We start from the raw sequence: 25845 nt of genomic DNA on the forward strand, positions 1-25845 counted from the left end.
ACAGGCGCAGGCCTACAACCACTGGGGCTGGCCGCAAACTCAGAAAATATAAACAGAAGCATTATACATGTTCGCGTTACAAAGGATAATCACGGTGCAGTCATAACACATGGTTGCAGGCACCACGAAGGACAAGGATAGTAAAGGTTTCATTTTTATATAGTTTCGATGAAGTAGGTGTGGCTATACCATCGAAGGCATCACACTACACGACAAGCAAGAAGAGACGGGAGGGGCGTAGCCCTCCACTCAATCGGGAATCGGTGACGAGCAATACGGTCTAAAACACACTACGCCTGCCGAAGTCAGGCCAGGAGAAAAGGTCAGACAATAGCAAGCAGTGTAACGATAAGGACCATCCGAAAAACCCACCCTTCCGAGACAGGAAAATAGAGGCAAGTGCTGATGCCCAACATAGAAAAGGATGAAAGAAGGAGATACTGCCGACCCTACTAAGAAAGGAAGAGAGAAAGGGACCATAGAACCAAACAAACTAAAATAACAAAACCCCCCAACTCCCTCCACCCTACATCACCGTAATGGCTATGGCCTACCCCACTAACAGCGTGCCTGTCGCCCCAGAAGTACCCCAAAGAAAGAAATAAAAGATACAGAAAGAGAGGAGAACGATAAAACACACTCCCAGTCTCCTTAACCCCCCGCCACCAGCGAACTCCCCAGAACATACTATCCACTACTCCCCTCCCTTCCTCCCTCCTCCCCATCCCTTCTCCCTCCCTCCCTCCCTCCCCTCCTCTGAACATGGTAACCTGTAGTGGTACGTAAAGCAGTGACAATCACGGGCAATCAAATCAACAAAGCCATAAGCATGCAGCATTCCATTTCCTAAAAGCCCTATTTGCAACTCAGGATAATGACCGTATCATATCGGTACCAGGATGAGAGAGGTCCCTTTTATAAAGGTTTACGGAGAGAGCAGGATCTATTGCCGTACAGCCAAATAGCACCAATGCAAGGGGTTATAATTGATCAGGATCTTCACAGTTAGGGCTAATAGAGGCAGGGCGTTGGTGCCAGCGCATAGTAATCAGGATAGATAATAGACAGAACAGTTCGCCCGCCCATACAGAATGTGCCCGCTATAACCTAAAACTTTAGAGAAATGTCCACCCTTTCAATTCGAACCATGAGAACGCACGGTGAATGGCCTAGGGAAGAATAGCGGGGAAGCCAAGAGAAACAAGAGAAAAAGGAGAGGAAGCGAATCATCGCCCAACCAAAGTAAAGAAAAACCCCAAAAGAGGGAAAAGAAGAAAACGGAGGAGGACACCAGGCCAGACCCCCAGCCCACACCTACCCCCCTCCCCCACCACAAAGGATACCCACCCCATGCAAAAAGCCGAGGGCAATACAATGAATGTAATCTGAGTGGGTTCAGTCTTCACCAGCCCCCCGCTAGCGCAACAGTGAAATAGATGAAAAGTCCCGCACCAGCCTCACACAAAAAACAGCACTACGATGTTGAACCCAGGCCCGACCGGACCAAAGTATTGACGCAGCCCAGTCCCTCCGCCACAGGAGTGAATGAGTCAAAACACCAGACTGGGACAAGGATGTCATCTTGGAATGTGGTAATATACGATAATGTCGTTCGAAGGACGTCTTCATCAACGTGCTCAGGGGCCACCAGGGATCGCAAGTGGTGGCGCTCACACTTTACCACCAATCCAAAACAAAGTACAAATACGCCGTAGCGCCACCGCTGCCCGTAGCTGTAGATCGGTTGATGGTTGAAACAAACCAACGCTCCCGGGAGTAGTACCTCCGTAAGATCTTCCGTCTCCGCTGCAGGCGCAGAACACCGCGCAACATTGCTGTCCCCCTATCGGGCATGGGCACACAAGGTGCCTCCATCTGGCCCCGAAAACACACGGTCCCGGGGTTACTCATGAGCCGTCTGTCAATAAGCCCCATGTCCCACTGCTGCTAGAGGGCCATCCATCAGGCTGAAACTGTGTCAACGAGACGACCCTCTCACACGTCGGTATTCAGGGCCCCCCCCACGGTCGCATCCGATGTTGTAGAGAGGAATACAAGGCCGCAATGGCCGCCATGATGTTTCCCAACCGCAATTCCATTGTCTCTCACCCATCAACACCAGTCCCAACAGCAAATAGAGCTTCATCATGCCAGGCAGAACCACGCCGGTTGTCAGATCGCATCGTTGTCGTGGCCCCGCAGAGTAATTAGGATCAAGTCGGAGATCCTCTCAGGCACCACTGCGTGCAAGGCGGTCCCACCACGGAGGTCACTCCACTCGGTGAGACGTGACCCGAGGCCGCCCATCGGGTAGCTGGCAAATAATCCCACCGGGGGGGCTCTGGGAGACACCCACCTCCGTCAGGATTAATACAGTTGGCACAGGGCAGACCATCACGGAGCCATCAACGGGGGGGAGGGGCATTCCTTCGAGCGTCCACAAAAAGCGGCGGATCAAACATCACCATCGCTGCAGTACTGTGGGAGGATCGCCATCAAAATCGGGAAACTCCGAGTCCCCATCTCGCCAGACCGGTACTTCCGCCACACACCCTGCCGTTGTTGTTGAGGCCGAGGCCGGGCACCTCAGCACCCTAGACCCCGGCTTCATGTCGGGGGCGGGCCGCGATCTTCAAGACGGCACATCTCCGGCCAGGAAGCCGTCAGAGCCCTCGGACGCACATGGATCTCTGCCGCTTTATCTCGGCCGTGCGGGAGCATAGTTGGGGCGCCGGCTAGGAAGCTGGGTATGGTGGTGGGAGACGGAGGCCGACGGAGCCGGGAGCCCGTGCGGCCATCTTGGTCCACGACCTGGCTCCTCCTCCCGAAGGTACTTTGTTGAGAAACCAAGCAGTGTTCCCCAACAGGTTCTTTACATGGTGCTTTTCTTGAGGAGTGGCATGTACCTGGGTCTGCTGTCTTTTGTGGTTGCATTGTTGATACTTGTGTTTTCCATGGACAATATGATTCCTTTCCCTAGGGTCTGTGCCCCATCTTAATAAGTAGAGAATGTAGTCTTGCTTGATTTAGGTGAGTTGGCCATGGGGTGATCTTTTACAGGAATTCAATTATCTCTGAGGTCTTAGCCCGCCCCTATGCGAGAAGTAACATTCAGCTCCTTGTCAGCTGTCAAACACCAGTCACAGGCTTGACTCTTGTCTGGAGTCTGTCAGTGGCTCCTGGTTGGTTGCAATGTACTGGCTTTGGCTGCAATAGTCAGCGTAGGTTGGACAGTTTGAAGCTGGTCCAATAATGGCAATTTTTCAAGTCCCAGGGCCAGATGTATCAAGCTTTTTTCCGTTGGCAATTGGGCCGATTAGCAGAATCGGCTAGTTAGCGAACGGGAATAAAGCCTTTTGGGATGCAATCGCAAAATAGGGAATCGTAATTTTTGCGATGACCTATTTTGCGAATGCATTCAGAGAGTTGCAATTTGTGGTTCCGTAAAATGCAGGAAGCACTTTTAAATTTGCACCCTGCTTTAAGGAATCGCATTTTACCACTAACTTCAAATTAGTGGTAAATTGCAGTTCCTTAGAAAAATACACTTTTTTGCATTTTTCTATGTGCCATGTGGCGCACAAACATGCCTTTAGGGCATGTATTTGCGCCACATCTGTACACATGCATATTTCAGGGGTGCAACAGGGTGTCCTTTTGGCACCCTTGCACCCTTGAAATTGCATGCACAATTTGTGAGTAAATTCGCTATGAAGGACTCGCAAAATTCAATGTTGATACATCTGGCCCTTAGTTTGCTGATCAGAAGGACTGGGGAACAAGAACCGATTCTGGGCTGAATGGTATGTGTTCATCCAATGGATAATGCTGGTTCACATTTGCCATGATTTTGATAAAAAGTAAGGACTTAGAAATCCTTTACATTGTCTATGTTTCTTGAGTGTTTAACAAGCTTGTATCACTGCATGTCCTATCTGAGTTTCCTGTTCTTGGCAGGTGAGGACCTGGGACCTGTGGAATTGTGAGGCAAACTGGATTCTAAGAAACATAGTAGATTTTTTTTCGGGTGCGATGTACAAAAAGTTTGTGAGTCGCAAGTCTGTTGCAAACTGATTTGCGACTGTAAAAAGTTGTAATTGCTATCTACTAAACCATGAAAAAGGAGTCTTTCTTTACCAAAGTGTAGCGATTAAATAATGAACTTCAAACTGTCGACTGATGATAAGCAAACCTCTGAAAGCAATTACCAGTTAGCAATCAACTAATCGACAAATTAGTCAAATAAATTGTAAAGTACAAATCGTTTTGTGCACTCGTCATTTACCATCTAATGCAAGAAGCTGGTAACCATATGTAAGGTACTTTAAAAAATAAATGACATCACAATCTTGAGAATCACACACCTCAATACTAATAGCAGTCACATGTGTATGATGCACACTTTATTAAGGGCTCCTCCCCCTTTACTAAGTCGAAGCCTTAAAGAACCCTCACTTCCTAGGCAGATACCTAGGGTGAGTTTAAACGACAATACATGTGACACATACGTGGGTGTATATGTTGCTTCCTTAGATACCTAGTGACAAATGCCTGTACGTACGTCTGCAAATATGTCTCATGGCGAATGACTCGCTCTAACGCTACACACACAGATAATTGAGTCATGACACTGTGCACTGTCGTAGACAGCACATAGAAGGCGCACAGTGAGTACCTTACCTTTTGAAGAAGCGGAGATGATATGGTGTTAAACCAAATTCATATTATGTGGTGGTGACCAACACTACAGCCATGCATGGAAAGCCACCTGTACAAGGCGATGATAAAGTAGACGATGAATCTACCACCGCAAGACGTAGTCCCCTGAACAGATGCAGTGAGTAATTATTAATTGTAGTGTGAGTGACATGTGGAGGGCAAAATAAAGATCTGGGGCAACCAAAATGTATTGGCAGTTGACATCACTACATGTCAGGAATATGACTTAACAACAACTTGAATGGATAAGAGACCATAATCATTGATGTTAAACAAAAAATGGTGCATAATGGACACTATGTATTTGCCTATCTCTGCCACCTATGACGCTTCTCTGAAGCGTGCATTGTTGCTCCACCACTACTGACTGACTTTCTAGTGTGGCGTACAATGTCCCCCTCCAAAATTGGAGTGCTGCTAGGCGTGAAGCCTCTGCACTCTTCCCAACCCGGAAGATATACACTAATTGATGCACTAGACATCTGCAGTTCTTCTAATGCAAAGATGACCTGAAGCAACCCCGTAGAAACATCTCTAATGCAGTGGGCAATCTATTCTTTATTTACATTGCATCAGCACCTGGGAGTGTTCTTTTTCTGACAGTGTCGTAAATCGTAAACAAGTGGGCTCTCACCCGGCGTAATTGCAGAAGTGTCTATGTTGATGACACCAGCTAATGCTTGTTAGTCTCAATCTTCTTGTAAATGTAAATGTAGCCGTACTTGTAAAGCGCACTGATACTCCTGAGTGTCCTGGCGCTGTACTCATACCGCTAGGGAACCCTTCCTGTTTTTTCCCCGTGAAATGTCCACTCCTGGGCATCCCCAGGGTGCAACCAGGCATCCCTAGCGCTGTAGGGGGCCGTTGTGGAGACTAAGCAAGCTATTGCCCAGAGTTGCAGCGTGGGACCCATGCTTAGAGTAGGCACCGAGGCGAGAAATCAGGTCAGAGGAATTATGAGCCCAAGATCCGCCGAGACCAGCCAAGGCAGGAATTGAACCCTGGTCCCGGGCCAGACCTCTGCATCAGGGACTGCCGCTCTAACCATTGAGCCACTCTTCTTCTTGGTCGCCTCTGTTACCACGTGACTCCTGACTCGCCATTGTGTTTGAGAAGTGTTCGGGACTGCTATACTGCTGTCTTATGCACTCCAGCACCATAGAAACCTTCAACTTCAGCATTTCCCGGCTTGCTTGCTGTCATCAGCACCCGCTGCTCAGATGTTGCAATTTGCTAAGGCAACTGATTCATATATAGTGAATCTTTAATATAGGGCTGCAAGCAGAGACATATACGAACCTGTTTGCGATTCTATAGTTACAATTCATTATTATTTGCTAATTATAAATCACAATTTGTTCACTTTGTAGATCAGGCCCTTAGTTGGGTAATACAGAGTAGCTGCTGATTTATACAATGACAGAGAGCTATGAACTTTCTGAATGCCTAGATAATGTATTACTTGAAGCATTAAGGGCTGAAGTATAGGATGCGCCCATTCTAGAGTCAGTGAAGGTATGATTGGGGAGTCTAAGGTACACTTCCAAAATTTTCAGACACCCTATCTGCTAAATGCCTAAAAAATGCTCCAATTGCTTGACAGAAATTTATATCGCAGATTACTGTTAATTTCCTCCATGCTCATTAAGCAAATGCTTGCCACCGCCCGTACTATTGGAGGTTCCACCACTTGGGAAATTTCTAAATCATTAGGTCTCCAATTTGGACTCATTAAAGAGAATGGTCAATGTGACCAACTCTTGAGGGAGCCCTATGATGAATATATGGCTGAACCTTTTGCATCATTTGCGATGAGGTATAATGTATTTCTTGTCTGTTTAGATCACCTGTACCGTTTCACTGTAGGATCACAATAAACTTTTAAAAAAATAATCTGGGAATGAATAATTACCTTACGTTATTGATATATCTGACATGGGCATTGCTCAACATTGAGCCATATTACCCAACACAGTTTTCCTGGGCTGGAGTGATCTATCCTGAGCAGAAAAATCTGAATGTATGACATTTGCGGTGCAAAGTGCGTGATATGTGCACTTGCACACTGCATTTCACAAAGGGCTCCTAGTAACTGCCTCTGAAGTGCAATAGATTTAAATGTATTTTCAGTGCTATGTATTTCTCAAGTGAAGAGCTGATGCCACTTAATAACTCGTTGCTTTTTCACATGATGAGGTTATGGTGGTTGCTGTTCTTATATGTTCTGTTTTTTTCTGCAGGTTGTAAAAGAGATGGCGGTAATGGCTCAGTCGGTTATATGGTGTACCAGAAGCGCCGTTCATCTTGTCCCATCTAGAACCATCACAAGTTATATTGGACCTACCTGCTGCAGAAGGCTAGCATCAGGGGCCGCGGCCGTCACAAGTAGAGCCAACACAACAGAGCTGCTTGGGCGAGTCTATCCGAAAGATGAGTACACCAATGTCAAAGGGAAAATTATCTCCAAAGTTGGAAAAAACTTGCACAACCAAAAACATCACCCACTGTGGTTAATAAAAGAAAGAATCAAAGATCATTTTTACAAGCAATACATTGGGAGGTTTGGTACCCCCCTCTTTTCCGTGCACGATACCCTGTGCCCTGTTGTTACCACGGAGCAGAACTTTGACAGCCTGTTGATCCCACTGGACCATCCCAGCAGGAAGAAGGGGGATAACTACTACTTGAACAGGAGCCACATGCTGAGAGCCCATACATCAGCGCATCAGTGGGACCTGGTGAACTCAGGACTGGATGCCTTCCTGGTGGTTGGGGATGTATATCGACGAGATGAAATTGACAGCAGCCACTACCCAGTATTCCACCAAATGGAGGGTGTTCGGCTCTTCTCTGACTATGAGGTAAATTTAAAGCAATATTGATGATCATGCGCCGCCATCTTTAGAGAGACACCATTAAAAAATCAAAACTGTTTAATGTTATACACTTTAGCAAAACAATGAGTACATCTTTCCATCAAATGTGAATTTTAAGGCCAATAGGTAAAGAAGTCCGCCTTGTAAAACCCTTGAAAGTTCACAGTTATTGTTCGCTACTCCTACCATAAATTCTGCCTCACCTTAAGAATTAACTAGTCATAAGTTATGGTATTGTTGGTAGGACGCGAGTTATGCTTTGCATTTTATTTGTCTGCAAGCATGTGCTGAATGAAAGTGTGTTTTGTTTTGCTCCCCAGTGATTGACCGATGCCTTTTCTCACCCACCATTACTACTAGCGACGTCGTCAACCCCCCACTTTAGCAGCTTAACCGGGGGTGGGCTTCTTCAGGGGCTTCTATGTGCAACTAGGCAGACACAGGCTCTTAATTAATGTGAAGGGGTGGTAGACTTGAGTGAGTGAAAGGATCGATTTGTGGGTGATAGATGGGTGAGTGAAAGGGTGGATGGATGGTTTAATGAGTGAAAGGGTGGATGGATGCATGCAAGCATGGATCAATGAGTGCATGGAGTGAAAGGGTGCATGGATGAGCCAGTGGATGGATGAGTGAAAAAATGGATGGGTGAGTGAAAGGGAGGGTAGATGGATAGCTAGATGCAAGGGTAGACAGATGGTTGAGTGAAAGGGTGAATGAATGGACGAAGGAGTGAAAGGATGGATGGTGAATGAAAGGATGGATGGATGGATGGATGAGTGAAAAAGTAAATGATGGATGCAAAAATGGATGGGGCAAAAGGTGGATGGACGAACAAAAGGTTGGATTGATGAAAGAAAGGATGGATGTAAGAATGGATGAGTGTAAGAATGGATGGATGAATTATAGGGAGGGTAGATGGATGGCTGGATGAATGGGTGGATGATGGATGCGTGAAAGGGTGAATGGAGGGACAAATGAGTGAAAGGGAGAATGGGTGATGAGTGAGTGAAAGGATGGATGGATGAGTGAAGGAGTAAATGGATGGATGAGTGGATAGGTGGATGATTCGATGGATGGATGGTTGAGTGAAAGGTGGATGGATGAATGAGTGGAAGGATGGATGGAGAGAAAGGGTGAAAGGATGGATACTTGGAAGAATGGATGGATGAAAGGGGGTGGATAAGTGAAAGAATGCAAGCCTGAGTGAAGGGGTGGATGGAAGGGTGGATAGGTTTGAAGATGGATAGATCGGCGTGGATGTAGCTGGGCGGACTGATGGACAGATGGACCGAAGGAATGGTGACAGACTGAATGATGGACGAAAGACTGAATGGATGACAAAATGTGAAGGTGAAAATGGTGGATATCAGCAGATGGATGAAAGGATGGATGGATAGATGACATACACACGGTGAAGGATCTTAAGTTGGATAAACCGAAGGCGGGCGGGTATGGCAACCTCTTTAGGCGAGGACAAAGCGGACTGCCAATCCTCGTCGTCCAGTTCCAATCCGTCGGCAATCCATAAAGCCCTGATGTGCACAAGCAATTCAACTCTGGTGTTGATCAGTTTTTTATAAATCAGTGAAATTGTACTATCAGGGACGTGACCGTCCAGGATCCGGTCCTCGAGAGGCGAGGATTCAGGAATAGCAGTTCCCGCAGCAAAAACTGACAGCAGAGCATGACGTACCTGGGCATATCTAAAGAATTCCCTGTCTCCAAGCTCATATTCCGTCTTGAGCTTCTCGAAGGACTTCACACTACCTTTAGTCCAGAGGTCACCCACTTTACTTAGACCAATCATGTCCCATTTATCAAAGCCTTTCGTCCGCCACAGATTGCCCAAACCCTCGGAAGCATACAATGGAGTCGCACGCGTCAACCTATCACACCATCCCAAGGTCGCATTCGCATCGTGCCACACTCTTACAGCGATTTTCGTAGGCCCAGTCAACGTCCTATGTAGCCCCTTGGAATATAGCACTCTATTAAAATTCCCACCGGGCAAGAGGTGCTTGTCCATTGCAAAGGCCGGGGTAGGACCAGGAGCGTAAGTTGCGTGGTAAATAGCACTTAATTGAGAAGCCCAATAGTAGCGCTTGATATCTGGGAGGGCGATGCCCCCATCATACCACGGAAGCGTGAGCTTAGACAGAGCGATTCGCGCACGCCCGTCCCAGATCAGCCGCCTCTGCAGGTGCTCTACTTCACAAAAATAACCGGAAGGAATGGGGTCAAAAAAGTTTTGGAGTGCATATAAAAACCTGGGCAGCGACATCATTTTGAAAAGGACCGCGCGACCCAGTGACGACAGAGGCAATTGCCGCCATTGTGCAGCGTCAAGCTTGAGCCGGTGAAGAGGGGGTAGCAAATTGCGTTCATAGTGAACTGCGGGATCCAAGGAAACATAAATCCCCAAGTATTTAAAGCCAGTATCAGCAATTTGAATCGGGAATCTACGAGGCAGTGGGGGAAGCTCACCGGACAGAACATAGACACATGATTTAGTCCAATTAATAATGAGACCCGAGTTCTTCCCGAAGGAGGGGGGGATGTAAGATATAAAAGGATGTCATCCGCGTATAGCGAGATTCGGTCCTCAAAGTCGGGAGTCCACCTAATGCCTTTCATGGAAGGCTCCCAACGGAGCCACTCCGCCAGCGGTTCCAAAGCAAGGGCAAAAAGCAGCGGGGAAAGCGGGCAACCCTACCGGGTGCCACGCCCAAGTGTAAAGACACCGGAGACCTTACCGTTAACAACCACCTGGGCGAGGGGCTTTTCATAAAGAAGCTTCACCCAGGCGATGAATGTCGGACCAAACCCAAATTTGGAGAGAGCCGCCCAAAGATAAGGCCATTCTATAGTGTCAAAAGCCATAGTGGCGTCCAAGGAGGCCAACATGGCCGGCTCAGTTAGAGTCCCAGCTCTCGCAAGAACTCCGTGAAGTCTCCGAAGATTAAGGGCGGTATTCCGATGTGGAATGAAGCCGGATTGATCCGGATGGATCAAGTCGCTAATCACCGTAATCAATCGATTGGCTAGCAATTTCGCCAGTATCTTAGGTTCGGCATTAAGTAGTGAAATAGGCCGATACGAGGCGCAGCGATCGCGCGGCTTACCCTCCTTGTGAATTACAACTATGGTAGCTAGTCCCTGATCAACGGGGAGAAAATCAGATTCGAAAGCCTCAAGGAACATATTCCTTAAATAGGGCGCCATTTTGTCGGGTTGTAGCTTATATAGTTCAATAGGCAAACCATTAGGACCCAGTGCCTTACCGGAGCGAAGGGAACGTATGGCAACAGCAACTTCGTCTATAGTAAAAGACGCATCCAATAGGGCTCTATCATCATCAGAGAGGCGAGGCAATGCTATGTCTCGCAACAACAATTGGGAATCCTCCTCATCCCTATCACTGACCGAGGCGTATACAGTTTGGAAATGGTCAGCAAAGCACTCGACAATACCAGCTGGGTCAGTAACACACACACCATCAGGCCTTTCAATCACGGGGACGACACAATTCAGTCTCTCTTTCTTGTCCAGCCACGCAATCAGTTTACCGGCCTTGTCGCCCAAGTCATACATCCTACCCTGTTGCTCTCTATTCATCGCTTTCGCCGCGTCAGTCACAAAGGCCCTATATTCAGCTTGTTTCAAACTGAGGGAATGCAATTCAGAACAAGTAACAGCAACTTCAAGAGCATTTTCAAGCACAGTTATTTCAGTTTCGATGCGTACAAGTTCCTCACATTTAGCCTTCTTGGAAGCAGCAATCAAAGACAGTGAATGTCCACGAATAACAGTCTTGAAGGCCTCCCACAGTGAGACAGAGGAAGAAACAGACCCCACATTTTCATCGAAGAAATGGTCAATGGATTTCTGCAGTGCAGAGCGGGTTTTAGGATTGCGAAGATACCAGGGGTTTATAGGAGCCACTCTACCCTCGCCCCCCACCCCTGCCTCGACACAAAGCCATAGGGGGGAGTGATCAGAAATGCCCCTCGGGAGCTGACGAATCTCTTTGATAGAGGATAATTGCGCTGCTGGCATTAAGAAATAATCTAACCTGGAAAGACTACCATGGGCCCCCCGAGTGAAAGGTATATTGTAGCTGCGTAGGGTGCATCAACCTCCAAAAGTGTCCAGCAGGTCGGCCAGCCACAATTGAGACCTAGCCAAGTCCCTGGGGGGTGGCGATCCAAAGTGCCGGAGACCACGGAGTTGAAATCACCACCCAGGATCAAAAGGCCCTCAGGAAGACCCAATAGGAGCCGCCCAAGGTCAGCAAAAGTGGACGCCTGCAGGCCCGGAGGGACGTACAGCGTGAGTATGGAAAGCGTCTTGCCCTCCCATCTACCAGTGAGCGCAGCATAGCGCCCCCTGTCATCGAGTATTACATCATCAATTTCAAATGGGAGGGAGGACCGAATGAGAATACCCACTCCTCTGGAGCCGGAAGTGAATCCAGAGTGAGCGACCAGTCAGTATCCACGTCTATTCATAGCTTGGCATGCGTTACCAATTAAATGTGTTTCTTGCAAAAGAACAATATCGGGGGAATGGCGTTTAAGAAACTGCAGCACAACCCCACGTTTTATCCTGTCTCCCAAACCATTGACATTCCAGGACAGCAGTCTCAACTCACTACCCCCCATCCCCGTAGAAGAGACAGAGCACACCCCTCACAGGACCCAATGATTGAAATGGACGAAAAATAATACAGTGCCTTGTGAACAAAAAAAAAAAAAACATACGAACACCCCCCACCAACCCCCAACTTGAACCCGTTACAACGCCCCCCACCCTGCACCCCTGCGTACGACTCAAATGCCACCCCAACTTGCAGTGTGCCTGTCGCCCAATCATTAAACTAATCTACACAAAGAAACCCAGGAGGAGGAAAAGACCCCTTACACCCCCACCACCCTCGGGCCGATCCAGAGTAGAACAAAAGAACAATTATTCAAACTCAGCTGACAAATAGGCGGAAAGTTCAAAAGTCGGGAACCATAGTGTCACTCTTGCTCCAGCGAGCCACCGTCGGCCCGACCGGGGTGCTCAGTTCGATCACCTCTTTTTGGCAGGGAATCAAGCCAGACACTGACATTGTCCGGATGATCAAAGAAAAACGTTTGTTCCTCATATTCGATTTGTAGTTTGGCTGGAAACAACATAGCATATTTAAGGTCCAAATCGCGCAGTCTTCGCTTCACTCCCCGAAACTCCATTCTCTGCCGCTGAACCAGTGGAGTAAAATCGGGATAGAAGTTCACAGTGGTGTTGTCGAATTTCACAGGGCCGCCCCCACGGGAAGCCCGAAGGATAGCGTCCCTGTCCCGAAAGTGGAAGAGTGTGGCAATAATGGGTCTCGGGGGGGCACTCGGTTTCGGCTTCCCACGCGGAAATCGGTAGGCCCGTTCAACAGCGAAGAATTTACTGAGACCGGCGGGGGCGAGGTGATTCAGGACCAGGTCTTCCACCAAGGTGTCGGTGGCGGCGTCTTCATGATTATCCGGAACACCTATAATGCGTACATTATGACGCCGGGCCCTATTTTCAAACTCCTCAAGCCGACGGGCCACCAAGTCCTGTGACGAACGCAAGTTGCCGATCTCAGTCTGTACCTCCGTGACATCAGTCGTCAGGCTGGAGGTCTTTAGATCCAACGCCTTGACCCTTTCATTGGTCTTTGCCAGGTCCGCTCTAATTAGCGTGACATTGACAGCCACCGTATCGATCTTAGAGGCGAGGGCCTCGTACTGCTGTCCCATGGAGGCCCTCATACTGGTGATGGCACTCATGAGGTCTTGAAGCGATACCTCTGTGGGCGCAGCAAGGTCCACCGTGGGGTCTTCAGGAGTACGGCCAGTGCCGCTAGGGGATCCTTTAGGATGGGTGTAGCGATCCATCACATTAGATTGAGTTAGTCCCCCACGGAGAGGCGTTTTTGTCTTGCGCTTCTCAGTGTCCGGTTTGGTGGCCATCTTGAAGACAGAGCCCCGGAGAGGCCCTCGAGACCTGGTGAAAATGGCCGATCACGATGAGGCTAAAAGTACACGAAATGGGGCCAAAGGAGAGAAAATGCCAATAGGGTTGGAGGCTAGACCCTCACGGAAGAAGGCACACAGCAGTAGAGCGAAGTCAGCCAGATCCGGAGTAGATCAAAAAGAGTGCCAGTCAATCAGAGCCCGGAGTAGGAAAGTGAAACTGAAAGTTGATGTGAGGCCGCCAGGGGAAAGACCCTCCTGGCCGTTGTTGTTCAACTACTCCCCGGTCTGAAGATCAGCAGAGCCCCCGTCCCCGTCCCGGGGCAGGCCGTAAAAGCACGAGCCGATGTAAAAGTGGCTCCCGACGTCCAATTTCAATTTTGAAAGGAATATGAGGGTCAGCCAAGGATCGCCTTCAAAAGCCCATCTTCAGAAGCAGGATATTAGCAGGATATTTGCGAAGGGCGGCGCGGGTCTCGGGAGCTCTGTGCTCACGCGACCATCATGGATGCCCGCGAAGCTCCTCCCAGCTTGAAAGCTTTTCTAGATCTCAGTGTTGCGACCAGTCAATCAGATCATTCAGTACAGGAGTACCAGCATCAGTACAGAAATGAGCGATGGTAGAAAAAGCTCCATTAGCCAATCAGAACGGGATATTTTTCAAAAAGAATTTTGTTGCGGGATCGTCACTGGTCCAACCGTCTAAATATAACTAACTTTTTTGAGAGTTAACCCCTTCATGGTCAATCCGAGCCTCTCTTTTTTAATGCTAATTTCTCAAACAGCTGAACAAATGTACACTAAATCACAAAAAGCCTGCCTTCTGAGTAAAGCTCTAACTTTTTGCCGAATTTGGTGTAACTATATCCAGCCATTTTTCTGTATTGGACAGCAAAGTTTCCTCTACAAACTAAAGGAGAAATCACACTTTTGGGACCACTCACTTTTACGTGGCCCGCACCTGATGGATCGGCACAAAACTTTCCATGAAGGTGGCAAAGACGATGAATTTTCTTTGTTGGAAAGTTTTGTGGGGATTTTTCAAACAGTGGTAAAGTAAGTAACAAAAACAGAAAAAGCTTTTCCTATGGAAAGTCATACCTAACTAGAACTAGCCTGTGGCAACCCCCACCTTGTGGTGTTATATAAATTTTACACAGTAGTTTTAGATAGGTCAGACCTTTCATTTTCATAGCAAGAGTATTTTTTGTTTTGCTAATTACTTTGGACCCGTTTGAAGAATTCTCATGAAATTTTCCCAAAAAAGTTCATCCACCTCAGCTTCTTTCTGTAAAGTTTTGCTGTGATCCCTTAAGCGGGAGCCAAAAAGAAGGAGGATCCCAAAAAACCTTTTCGCTATGCAAATTCCATATGGAAAATTAGAATCAACAACCGGATTTGAGGAGCCACAAAGGAGGAAGGCAGAAAAAGCTCCCGGTGATGTGCATTAATTTTAATAATGGATTCTTGAATTAACGGTCCTGATATGTCTAAATTTTAACCACTTCATATACAGTCTGGGACACATTTTATATGCTAAATTCTCGAAAACTACTGGTTGGATTTATACTAACTCAAGTAAAAACTAAGCACTTCCTTGAATAAAGTTTTGTTTACATGCCACATTTGGCCAGCTTTTTTCTTTGTTTTCTTTGTTTGGAGCAGCAATGAATATTATGGGAGTTGAACTGGGGTTGTTACTTTTGCCCCCTCTATTTTTAGTCCCTCTATTGACGGATCTTCATGAAACTTGTCATGAAGAACCCGAAGTGTATGTATTGTTTTGTAAAGTTTCATGTACATTTGTTGAACAGTGACAATGGTTTTAAGAAAGCTAAAAAGCCATTACTCTGGAAAGTCTATAACTAAAGAGGTGCTATCACCTCCACTTAAATATATATATGTATCATCTCCACAGAATCGATGTTCTTTCTAAATTGTCAGATTGAGAACACAGATCAGTACTTGTAAAGTGTGGGGACAGAGAAAAACATGAATTTGCTCGTGTCATGTAGCATTTACAAAGCTTATTGTGAGCATGATTAGTCCCCCTTCCGTTTCCTTTTGCCATTACAGTCTTTCTCTTGAGAGTGCTTGAGTCATCCAAGGATCAAAATGTCTGATCCGTGCTATGAATTATGATTGCAGGCTAACCACCTTGGCAAGGAGAACAAAAATGCTCTCAGCAGTAAAGAAAATGTGCATTGGCAGATTTCCAGAGAAATGTAGCAAAAATCTTGACGACAAACGCTCGCACACACACACATCAGGAACACAACGAATAGACATGTATTCAGGGAGGCTGCCTTGCCTGGAGACTCTGATGCCTGCAGAATTCTAAGCAGTTCCTTTGGGGGAAAGCAGTCTTTGTTAGTAAGAACCATTGTTTGAAGTTGTTCATTACAAGTCCCGCCGAAGACAGTTGTACTGTTAGTGAAGAGAAGCAGAGAACAGTCAATGCAGGCATCTTAAAGAAGTATTAGGTTCGAATTCAGACAGTATTCACTGTAAAAACAAGCTAAGAAAACCTATAAAAAGAATGAAGCACGCAAGGTACAATGAAAAAAGAAACACACTTAGGGCTAGATGTACGACCATTGGATTTTGCAACTCGCAAATTGCGACAAATTACGAGTCGCAATTTGCGAATCGCAAAATCCAATGTACAACAGTGTCTCAGACACTGCTTGCAATTTCCAATGGGGTCGCAAATTGCATGCGTCATGAATATTAATGAGGCTGTCGCAATTTGTGACCCCATTGGGAATTGCTGGCACTCCCAGGGATGGTGGCCTGCTGGGTTCAGCAGACCTCCATGTCTGGGACTGCTTTGTCAATAAAGCAGTTAAAAAAAAAAAAAAATTAGCCCGTTTTCCTTAAAGGAAAACGGGATGCATTTAAAAAAGAAAATGCAACTTTTCAGTTTAATTTTTTAAGGGCAGGCAGTGGTCCCTGGGACCACTGACTGCTCTTAAAAAATATTTGCGCACCCGTTCACAAAGGGAAGGGGACCCCTTCCCGTTTGCGAATGATTTCCCCACGTACTTGAAGCAGGTGGTAAACTGCAAGTGTTTTGCGACCGCAAATGTGGGTGCAAAACACTCATACATGGCAATAGCACTCGCTATTAGGAAGGGACACCCTTGGCACACCCCTTCCTAATAGCAAGTCACTATCCCGCGAGTCGGTAATAGATTAGCCACTCGAAATATAGGGTTAGTACATTGTGCCACAGTTTATTGCAGTTGCAAACGAGCCAAATGCCCCTTTGCCTCCGCAATTAATAGTCGTACATCTGGCCCATAGTTTTGGGTAATTTACTGTTTTTGTCTCTAATTTGTTGTTCTTCATGGGAAGTTTTAGTATGTGAAATGGCGTTGGCAAGATAACCTGGTGTTGACACAGATGTTTCAGTACTAGAATATATAATACAGGCATCTGATGTGTTGTATTTTAGCACATACACTTCAATTTTTGCGGTCTCACCACATACAGCTTTGCAGACCTGCATACAGTGCTATACAAACTGGCTTTAGGTCAAATCTTGTTCATGATTAAATGGATGCCTTACATATCAGTTGCCTTCCCTTTATTGAATGACTTTCTTCCCTATTCTCTCTTTGTCCTCCCCTGGAAACGTAGTTGGTTATCTCTTGCTTTTGATTGGATAGGGTGTAGACTTCCAATGTTGATGTCAAGGAGTTATTATTTTAATCATGTATTAATTTGCGCTCCATCAGCAGTCTTATCTTGCTCTCCAGAGTATGCTCATAATTTTTCCCATGCTCCCCCTTCAACCACCCCCATCTTTCCCCTACAGATCCATCCCAGTGCTCCTCCATAGCACACCTACCAAAGGCTTTTCCCTTCCCCTCACTCATCCATTCTCATGAGTCATGAGTAATGTAAAATTGGAGGTCATAAGCACTGCACTGCTGGGGTGTTAGCTCAGCTATCTATAACTGTTGAATTTCACCGGTTTTATTCGAACAGAATCTGAGCCTAAGTATAAAGTCCCTGTTACCTTTCTTTTTTCAGTATATATGTATGGGTGAGTGAGTGGTTGTCTGAGCACCTGTATGGGTGCCTGAGTGTCTGTATGGGTGGGTGAGTGGGTGAGGCGATTTGTAACTGCTTGTATGGATGAGTGTGTGGGTGAGTCAGTGGCTGAATGGGTTAGTGAGTTTGTGTGTGAGGGGCTGTTAGATTTCGGGGTCTCTAGTTGGCACAGGTAGGTACTTGTGACAAATAGGGACCATGGCCTCTAGTCAGCGTAAGGGGATACACTCTTTAGATAACCCCCGCTCACCCCTTGGTAGCTTGGCACGAGCAGACAGGCTTATCAAAGGCAATGTGTAAAGTATTTATACCAACACTCACAGTAACACAGTGAAAACACCAGAAATGGATTCTACACCAGTTTTGAAAAATAGAAGTATTTAATCTAAACTAAACAAGAATCCAACATACACAGTTCAAGAATATGGTTTCAAAAGAGTTCTTAAGGTTGCGTTAAAATAATCCACAGTTGCGTCACGTTTTAGCCAACAGTACCTTTAGATGCGACAAAAGTTCCAAGTGAAAGCAGCAGCTTTGAAAATCAAGCGATGCATCACTCCTGAGACCCTGGGGAGGCGATGCAACAACCCCGCTGGACACAGCGGGCGTGTTGCGGTGACTCTGGTCTGTACGGGGAGGGATGCGATACCTTGTGTAGATTCCGGTGCGCAGGTTTCGTAAGAAGTGTCTCGCAAAGGTACGATGTGATGATCTTCGGGACGGCGAAGATCTCAGGTGCGGCGACGATGCGCAGCGTCGATCACCTCCTTTCGCGGCCTCTCGATTCGATGGCTCTGCGACGACTCTTGCAGCGACGTGATGCGGTCCGCAAGCAGGCGGTGCGACAATCTCAGCCAGTGACAACAGGCTCTGCGACAATACTCGCAGCGATGGTACTTTTCCCACACCGGAGCGATGCATTCTGCAAGCGAAGGATGCATCGGTTCTTGCAGCGGCAACTGCCCTGCGCCGATCTCGATCTTTGCGGCGGCGGGAATTTCCTCACACTGACGGGGATGCGCTCCGCAAGCCAGCGATGTGTGAAATTTGGTTGAAAGACTCCGTTTCTTCTTGTCAAGCTTCCCAGCCAACAGGTACAACTTCCAGAGACACCACAACTGGCCCAAGCACTCTAGGAAGGACAGAACTCTCTCAATAGAGTTTGGAGGGGGAGCTGGGGGTGAAGTCCTTTTGTTCCTGGGACTTCTTAACAGGGAGCCAGCTCAACTCAGGCCCTTGGAGATCTCTTCAAGCAATGGGACACAGCACAAAGCAAAGTCCTTCCCCTCTCCTTGGCAGCAAAGCAACTGCAGGTCAGCCCACAAACACACAGAAGGACAGTCCTTCCTCTTCAGTCTTCCAGCTTTCTCCTTGGCAGAGGTTCCTTCTTGATTCCAGGAAGATCTAATTTTCTGTAGTCTGGGGTCCTATACTTATACCCCTAAAAGTCTTTGTTCCCTTTGTGCAGGAGGGCCCTGAGCCCGGTCTGAACCAGTTCTGGGTGTTCCTTGAGCACTTTGTTTTCCTGGCCTCTCCTTTCCTTTCAGAGAGAGGGGCAGGGTCGTCAGCCGCCCAGCAGGAGGTGGAGCCAGCATTGTGGAAGGCCGGCACAGCCCTATTCAGGCCCAAGTGCCACCCCCTCCCTCCACTCTAGATGCAGATGGAGCTATTCAGCCTAGGGATGGCCCACTCAGCCTCTGGGAGCCACCCAGCCCCTGCCACTCACAAACCAGACAGTCAATTCACAAACAGGCCAAGGCACACGGAAAGGTCAGACAAGAGAACATCAACTTTCTAAAAGTGCTGTTCTCAAACACAGGATTTAAAAACCACCTTTCCTAAAAGATGTGTTATTAAATTCTGAGTTCAGGTATACCAGACTTCTATGTCCTATCTTGCTCCTATGGGAAGATAGCCTTACAATAGTGAAAAACGAAAATGGCTGTAATTCACTACCAGAGCATGTCACCTGCCCTAGTACATGCTCTAACTTTCACATACACTGCACCCTGCCCAGGGGGGTACCTTGGGCCTTCCATAGGGGTGTCCAATGTGTACAGAAAGGGAAGGGTTAGGCCTGGTCAGTGGGTACACTGGCCAGGCTGACATGGCAGTCCACAGACTGCACACAGGCACTGTGGTGGCAGGCCAGAGACACCATTTTAGGGCTACTCATGTGGGTGGCACAATCAGTGCTGCAGGCCCACTAGTAGCATTTGAATCACCAGCCCTGGCACAATTAGTGCACTTTACTAGGGACTTCTTGGTAATACAAATATGCCAATCATGGATAACCAATTACACTTACAATTTACTCAGGGAGCACTTGCACTTTGACACTGATCAGCAGTGGCAAAGGGCCCAAAGCATCTAAACCAGCAAAAGCGAAATCCAGCACAGCGTCTAAAATACAGGAGGTAGAGGCAAAAAGTCAGGGGAAACCATGCCAAAGATGCCAGGTCTAACAGGGGCTATATGGGCGAGTGAGTGTGTGTCTGTCTGTGTGGGTGACTGAGTGGATGCAAAAACAACAGTTGATGGACAGAATGCAGAACAATGTCATACATTCACCCCAGTACAGAGATCTGGGCCTAAATCCATCGTTTTTTTGCTCACCACACCACCCCAGTTCAGACATGGCCATATGAGTGGATGTGTTAGTGGTATATGGATGAGTAACTGGTTATGTGAAAGGCAGTATAGGTGAGTGAATGTGAAAGTGGCTGTATGGGTGAATGTGTGCTTGTATCACTGACTGTATAGGGAAGTGGGTATGTGTTACTATCTGCATGAGTAAATGAGTGTGTGTGTGTGTAACTGTATGTGGGAGTAAGTGGCTGTGTGTTTGACTGTATGGGTGAGTGATTAGGTGAGTGAGTAGCTCTATAGGTGACTGACTCAGTGTGTGAGTGGCTGTACGGATGTATGAGTGGACATTCCAGTGACTGTAGTAATGAGTGAGTGGGTGTATGAGTGGTTGTATGTGTGAGTGAGTGGATGTGTGTGTAGATCTATGAATCAGTGAGTGGGTGTGCAAGTAACAGTATTGGTCTGTGAATGCATTTGTGAATGGTTGTGCGAGTGGGTGTATAAGTTTCTATGGGGTGCGAGTGGGTTTGTTGGTGATTATGTGGATGATGTTATCAGTGATGTCATTTGAGATATCATCAGTGATGTCTTCGACCATGTCATGAGTGTTATAATATGTGAGGTCATAAGCAGTACATTGCGGAGCTGCGAGTTATAGTTAGCTCAGCTAACTATAACTGCTGAATTTCACTGGTGTTGTACGAGTACTTTATCATACCTGTAACCTGTTTTTTTCAGTGAATTTCTAAGTTTAAAAAAAATTCCATTTCCTAACTAGAACTTCCCTGTAACCTTTGTTCTTTCAGTGAATTTCTAAGGTTTTTTAAATGCTCATTCCTAACTATAACTTCCCTTTAACCTTTGGTTTTTTCAGTGAATTTCAATGTTTTTTTAAGTAGTAATTGCGTTCGCAGAGTGATGGAGAAAGGGGGCGGGCCTCTGATCATCTACCCCTTCTGTTACCTCCAATAAGTCCCACACAGTGGGATTGCTGAGAGGTTTTCAGTGGCCATGGCTCCTTTCTCCACCACTCTGCAAACACTCTTGCGCACTACTAGTTGGGGGATGAAGTCCTCTTGGCTCTCGAGGGGCCTTAGGAGCCAACTACCCCTCCTGTGACCACACAGCTGGATTGTTAAAAGATTGTCAGAGGCCATGCTCCCTCTTCACCACTCTGCAAATGCACCTCCTGGCGCACTGCTGGTTGGGGGAAGAAGTCCACTTTAGTCCTGAAGCCCTCAGGGGTAAAGTGGAGTTCATTCCTCAACCAATAGTGCGCCAAGAGGCAAGTTTGCAAAGTGGTGTAGCAAGAGGACTTGGCATCTAAAGACCGCTCAGCAATCCCGCTTACTCAAAGGCCCAACTAGAGCAAATTTTGGGAGGGGCTAAGAAATTATTTCGGGGGTGGGGCTAATTCTTCCAGCAATAGGAAGAGTGGAAATGCAGGGGCTCTAAGAAGGGGTGAAAAATAACAAAGCCTCATTAACAAGCAAATAGTCTTTTAAAAGACCTGTGAAGTACTCGGGTGCGGCTGTGTGTGTGCCGGGAAGCTGTCTCAGCCTGGGCTGCCACACACTATGGGGGGGGGGCGGGCTGAAGCCCTTTGAACCCAATGGGTGTTGAACACCTGATGTTACTGCCCCAGGGAGATGCGGTCCCCAGGGCTTATTTTTTATTTCAACATAATTTTTATTGTTTTTTACAACATATAATCATCAACGCTTTGTCGTTACAGGGTGGCAGCTCAAACTGGCTGTGTTATTGGTAGTACAGTTTCACATTACATATTCTTGCTGTCCCCTATCCACTGTCCCACTAAGAGGATAGAAATGAGTGAAAGGGGAAAGGATAGGAATTATTGTAGAGAGAAAAAGAGATAGTATACCAGAAGTTTACTTTCTTCTCGTTAGTGTTTTGATCCTGTGAGGGTGTGATTTAGAGCCATTTGTTTCATTTTGTTAGTACTATTCATGGTGGTTTGTAGGGGTCTAGGAGCTCATCCCAGGACACACACATACCCCTGTAGGGTTTGTCTCCATGGTGAGTTTTGCAGGGCAGTGCTGTCAGCGCCTCTAAGGTACGTCACCCAGTTGAGCCAACCCTTGAAAGTTGCCTTGGATGTGTCTTTCCATTTGGTGAGTACTATTTTAACTGCCGCTGTTAGTAGGAGATCCAGTAGGTCTCTGTCCTGTTGCGAGTCTAACTCTATTGTCATGAACACGATGGCAAGGGTAGCGAAGTCTGATTTTAGTGTGCATCCTAACGTTTTATTTATGAGCATGAATATTTGTCCCCAAAATTCTTTTACTTTGTGACAGTAGTAGATAAGGTGTGCCAGGTCCCCCTTTTCCTTGTCGCAATTCCAGCACTGGTCATTTTTCCTCAGGCCCAGAGTCGCCAAGCGTGCCGGGGTCCAGTAAGTTTTGTGTAGGAGACAGAATTTTGTCTGTGCTAAAACCGGGGAGATTTTCTTTTATGTGGGGGAGGCCCAGAGGAGCTGGAGTTCTTTCTCGCTGAGTGTGGAACTGAGTTGTTTCTCCCAGTATGTGATTGTTTTGTTGTTAAATTTGGTGGAGCTGGGTCGTAGTAGTCTGTAGAGGTGTGATACCTGGTGGCCTATTCTGTTGAGATTTGTCATGTATTGGATGATTGAGGGCTTGTGCTTTGTGAGTTTCGCTTTAGTCAGGGCTGTTCTGATTTTAAGGAAGTTGTACAGTTCTATGTCTGGTAGACTATGCTTTGTTTTTAGCATGGTGAAGGTGGAGGGGCTTCCCCCCTCTTCCAGCTGAGCTGGGTAGGAGATTCCTAGTCTTTTCCATGTATCTATGGAGAGAGGTATCCCCCTGTACTTAATCTTTGTGTTTGCCCACAGTGATTCCCACATTCAGTTTTTTATGTTGTGCTCCATTCTTTGGTCTATTTTAAGCAGGGCATTTTTTGTGTTTTGGAGTATTGTGGTTATGGCCTGTGTCTGTTTGGCGGCTGTGAGGAGTGCTATTGGCTTAGTATTGCTCTCTCAATTGTAAGCCAGACCGGCGTGTATTCCTGGCTAGGCAGGACCCAGTAGGCCCCCCGTTTCGCAAGAAAGGCAGTTTGGAAAGTTTTGAAGTCTGCTACATTTAGTCCTCTCAGTTTCTTCTCTAGTCTTAATTTTTTAAGGCTTATTCTCGCTTTTTTATCCCGCCATAGAAATGTATTTATCATCGTGTCAATCTTGTGGTGGAACTCGCCAGTGAGTATAAGAGGTAGCATACCCGACAGGTAGTTGATCTTTGGAGTGATCATCATCTTTACTGTTTCTATCCTCCCCCACCATGTTATAAATTTGGGCAAACAGGCCTCCAACAGCGTCTTAGTCTTTTCTAACAGTAGCTTTTCATTTTGGTTGAGTGTGCTTTTGAGGTCTTTGCCAAAAAGTATCCCTAGGTATTTGATGAACCCCGTTTGCCACGCTAGGCCCGAGTTCCCCACTATCTCTCTAGTGGTGTGGATGTTAAGTGGCTTAGTGGCTTGAATACTTTCCTATGGTCTCCATGAGGGCCGTGATGGAGGATTTGGGTCTCTCTCTAACTATGAGTACGTCGTCCGCGTACGTGGCTAGTTGGACTGTGACCTCATTGATGGTGATCCCCCTCACCTCCTCATTGGCCCCGACATCCCTGATCAGAGGTTCCAAGGTCCGCAGAAACAAAGAGGGGGACAAGGGGCATCCCTGTCTTGTCCCGCGTTGTAGGGTGAAGGGTTCAGAGACCGCCCTATTAACTACTATTCGAGCTCTGGGATTTTCGTACAGTGCCATTACTTTCCGTGTATACGATTCACCCAAATTGTATGTCCGCATGCATTGTCTAGGAAGTGCCAGAATACCCTGTCAAACGCTTTCTCAGCATCTAGTGTGATAGTCACCGCTGGTTCGCCAATCTTGCAGGCACGTTCCAGTATGTGGCACAGGAGTCTGGTGTTATGTGACATGCGGGTCTTTAGAAATCCTACCTGTGAGTTGTTTATTAAATTTGGGAGTACCGTGTTTAGTCTTGAGGTCAGGATTTTGGCGTAAACCTTGCAATCTACATTGATTAGTGAGATGGGCCTGTAGTTTTGGGGCAGCTGTGCATCTTTGCCTTCCTTCGGGATAACTATTATGTTTGCCTCTGCCATGGTTTGGGAAACCGCTCCCTCTTCCTCATGAACATTTTTTTCATGGTTGGGTACAGGTGTGTTAGGAACGTTTTATAGAAGGTGGCTGTGTACCCATCTGGCCCCGGTTGTCTTATTGTCTTTGAGAGACTTAACCGCCATCTCAATTTCTGCTGAGCTTATTTCCCGTCCCAGTGTCTGTTCTTCTTCATTCGTTATCTTTGGGAGGTATAGTCTGTCAAGGTATCCTGCACAGCCTACCTGGTCTAGGGATTGGTCCTTTCTGTAGAGTTTTTGATAGAACTCTCTGAATGTTCTTAGGATTTCTTTGTGTCTTGTGTGTGTGTTGTTTTGTGAGTCGGTGATTGATGAGATGGTGTGCTGTCTTTGTTCGTGTTTCAGGTAAGAGACTAGGAGCTTCCCTGCTTTGTTCGCCTCGCAGAGGTTAATTGCCTTATATTTGTTCACCCACAGTCCGGCCCTCTCACTAAAGATTTTGTTGTATTCATATTTTTTCTTTGTAAGCTCTTTAGGGAGCCACTGTTCTTTGTGTCTGTGATGTGGATTGTCTCTAACCTTTTGATGTCCTTTTCTAGCTGGGTCAGATGCAGGTTAGCATTTTTGTTCATTTTGGCCTTGATTTCTATTATTGTGCCCCTGACTGTTGCCTTGAGTGCGTCCCATATGGTCTTGGGGTCAGTGTCCAGTGTATCGTTATGTCTAACGTATTCTTTAATGGCTTCTTCTATTTTGTTTTTGATATCCTGAACTGCCAGGACGTCACTATTAAACCTCCATCTATGTGGAAGGTCCTCAATATGGCGTCCGCACATCTGTAGGCTGATGCACGAGTGGTCAGAGAGAGTTCTAGTCGCAATGTCAGTGTGTTCTATTAAGTGAGTGTGTGTGCCTGTGATTAATATGTATTCTATCCTGCTGTATGAGTTGTGCGGGTTGGAGTAGAAAGTGTAGTCTCTAGTGTCAGGGTTTTGTAGTCGCCATGGATCTTTGAGGTTGAATCTTGTGCATATGTTCTTTAGTATGTTTTGTGCGTTTGGGGGAAGTGAGTGGCACTGTCAAGTTTGTAGTCTAGCGCTATATTAAAGTCGCCTGCCATCACTGTTAGGTCATTCTGGGGAATTGCCTCCCGTCTTTTCGAGATTCCCTGCCAGAATTTGGTGTTGTAAATATTCACTACATGTATGATTTCATCTCCCCTTTTCAGTTGCCTTACCAGTATCCTCCCTGCTTTGTCGCATTGTTGGTCCTCTATTGTTATCTTGGAGTTCTCATTTAACAGAGTGATTACCCCTGCTTTTTCCATGTTGCAGGAGAGCAGGCTACCTGACCAATCCACCTCGCTCTCACTCGTTCGATGTCTTCCAGAGATAGCCTGGTTTCCTGCGGCAGGATCACGTCTCCTTTGGTCTTTGCTAGGTAGTCGAGGATTGTTTTCCTCTTGACTGGTGGAT

At 46.8% G+C, this 25845-nt stretch overlaps 1 protein-coding gene across 4 annotated transcripts in view; it reads left to right on the forward strand.

Annotated features, from left to right (window-relative positions):
- Positions 1 to 25845, forward strand: part of FARS2 (phenylalanyl-tRNA synthetase 2, mitochondrial) — a 1625806-nt gene that overhangs the window by 589139 nt on the left and 1010822 nt on the right. For all 4 annotated transcript variants that reach the window (XM_078688052.1, XM_078688053.1, XM_078688051.1 and 1 more), the window contains one exon: positions 6960 to 7580. In XM_078688052.1, coding sequence (XP_078544178.1) covers positions 6972 to 7580 — 609 coding nt within the window. In that variant the 5' untranslated portion in view covers positions 6960 to 6971. The remainder of the gene's footprint in view (positions 1 to 6959; positions 7581 to 25845) is intronic.

This window comes from Lissotriton helveticus, chromosome 4_1 (genome assembly GCF_964261635.1).
Source record: "Lissotriton helveticus chromosome 4_1, aLisHel1.1, whole genome shotgun sequence".
NCBI lineage: Eukaryota > Metazoa > Chordata > Amphibia > Caudata > Salamandridae > Lissotriton > Lissotriton helveticus.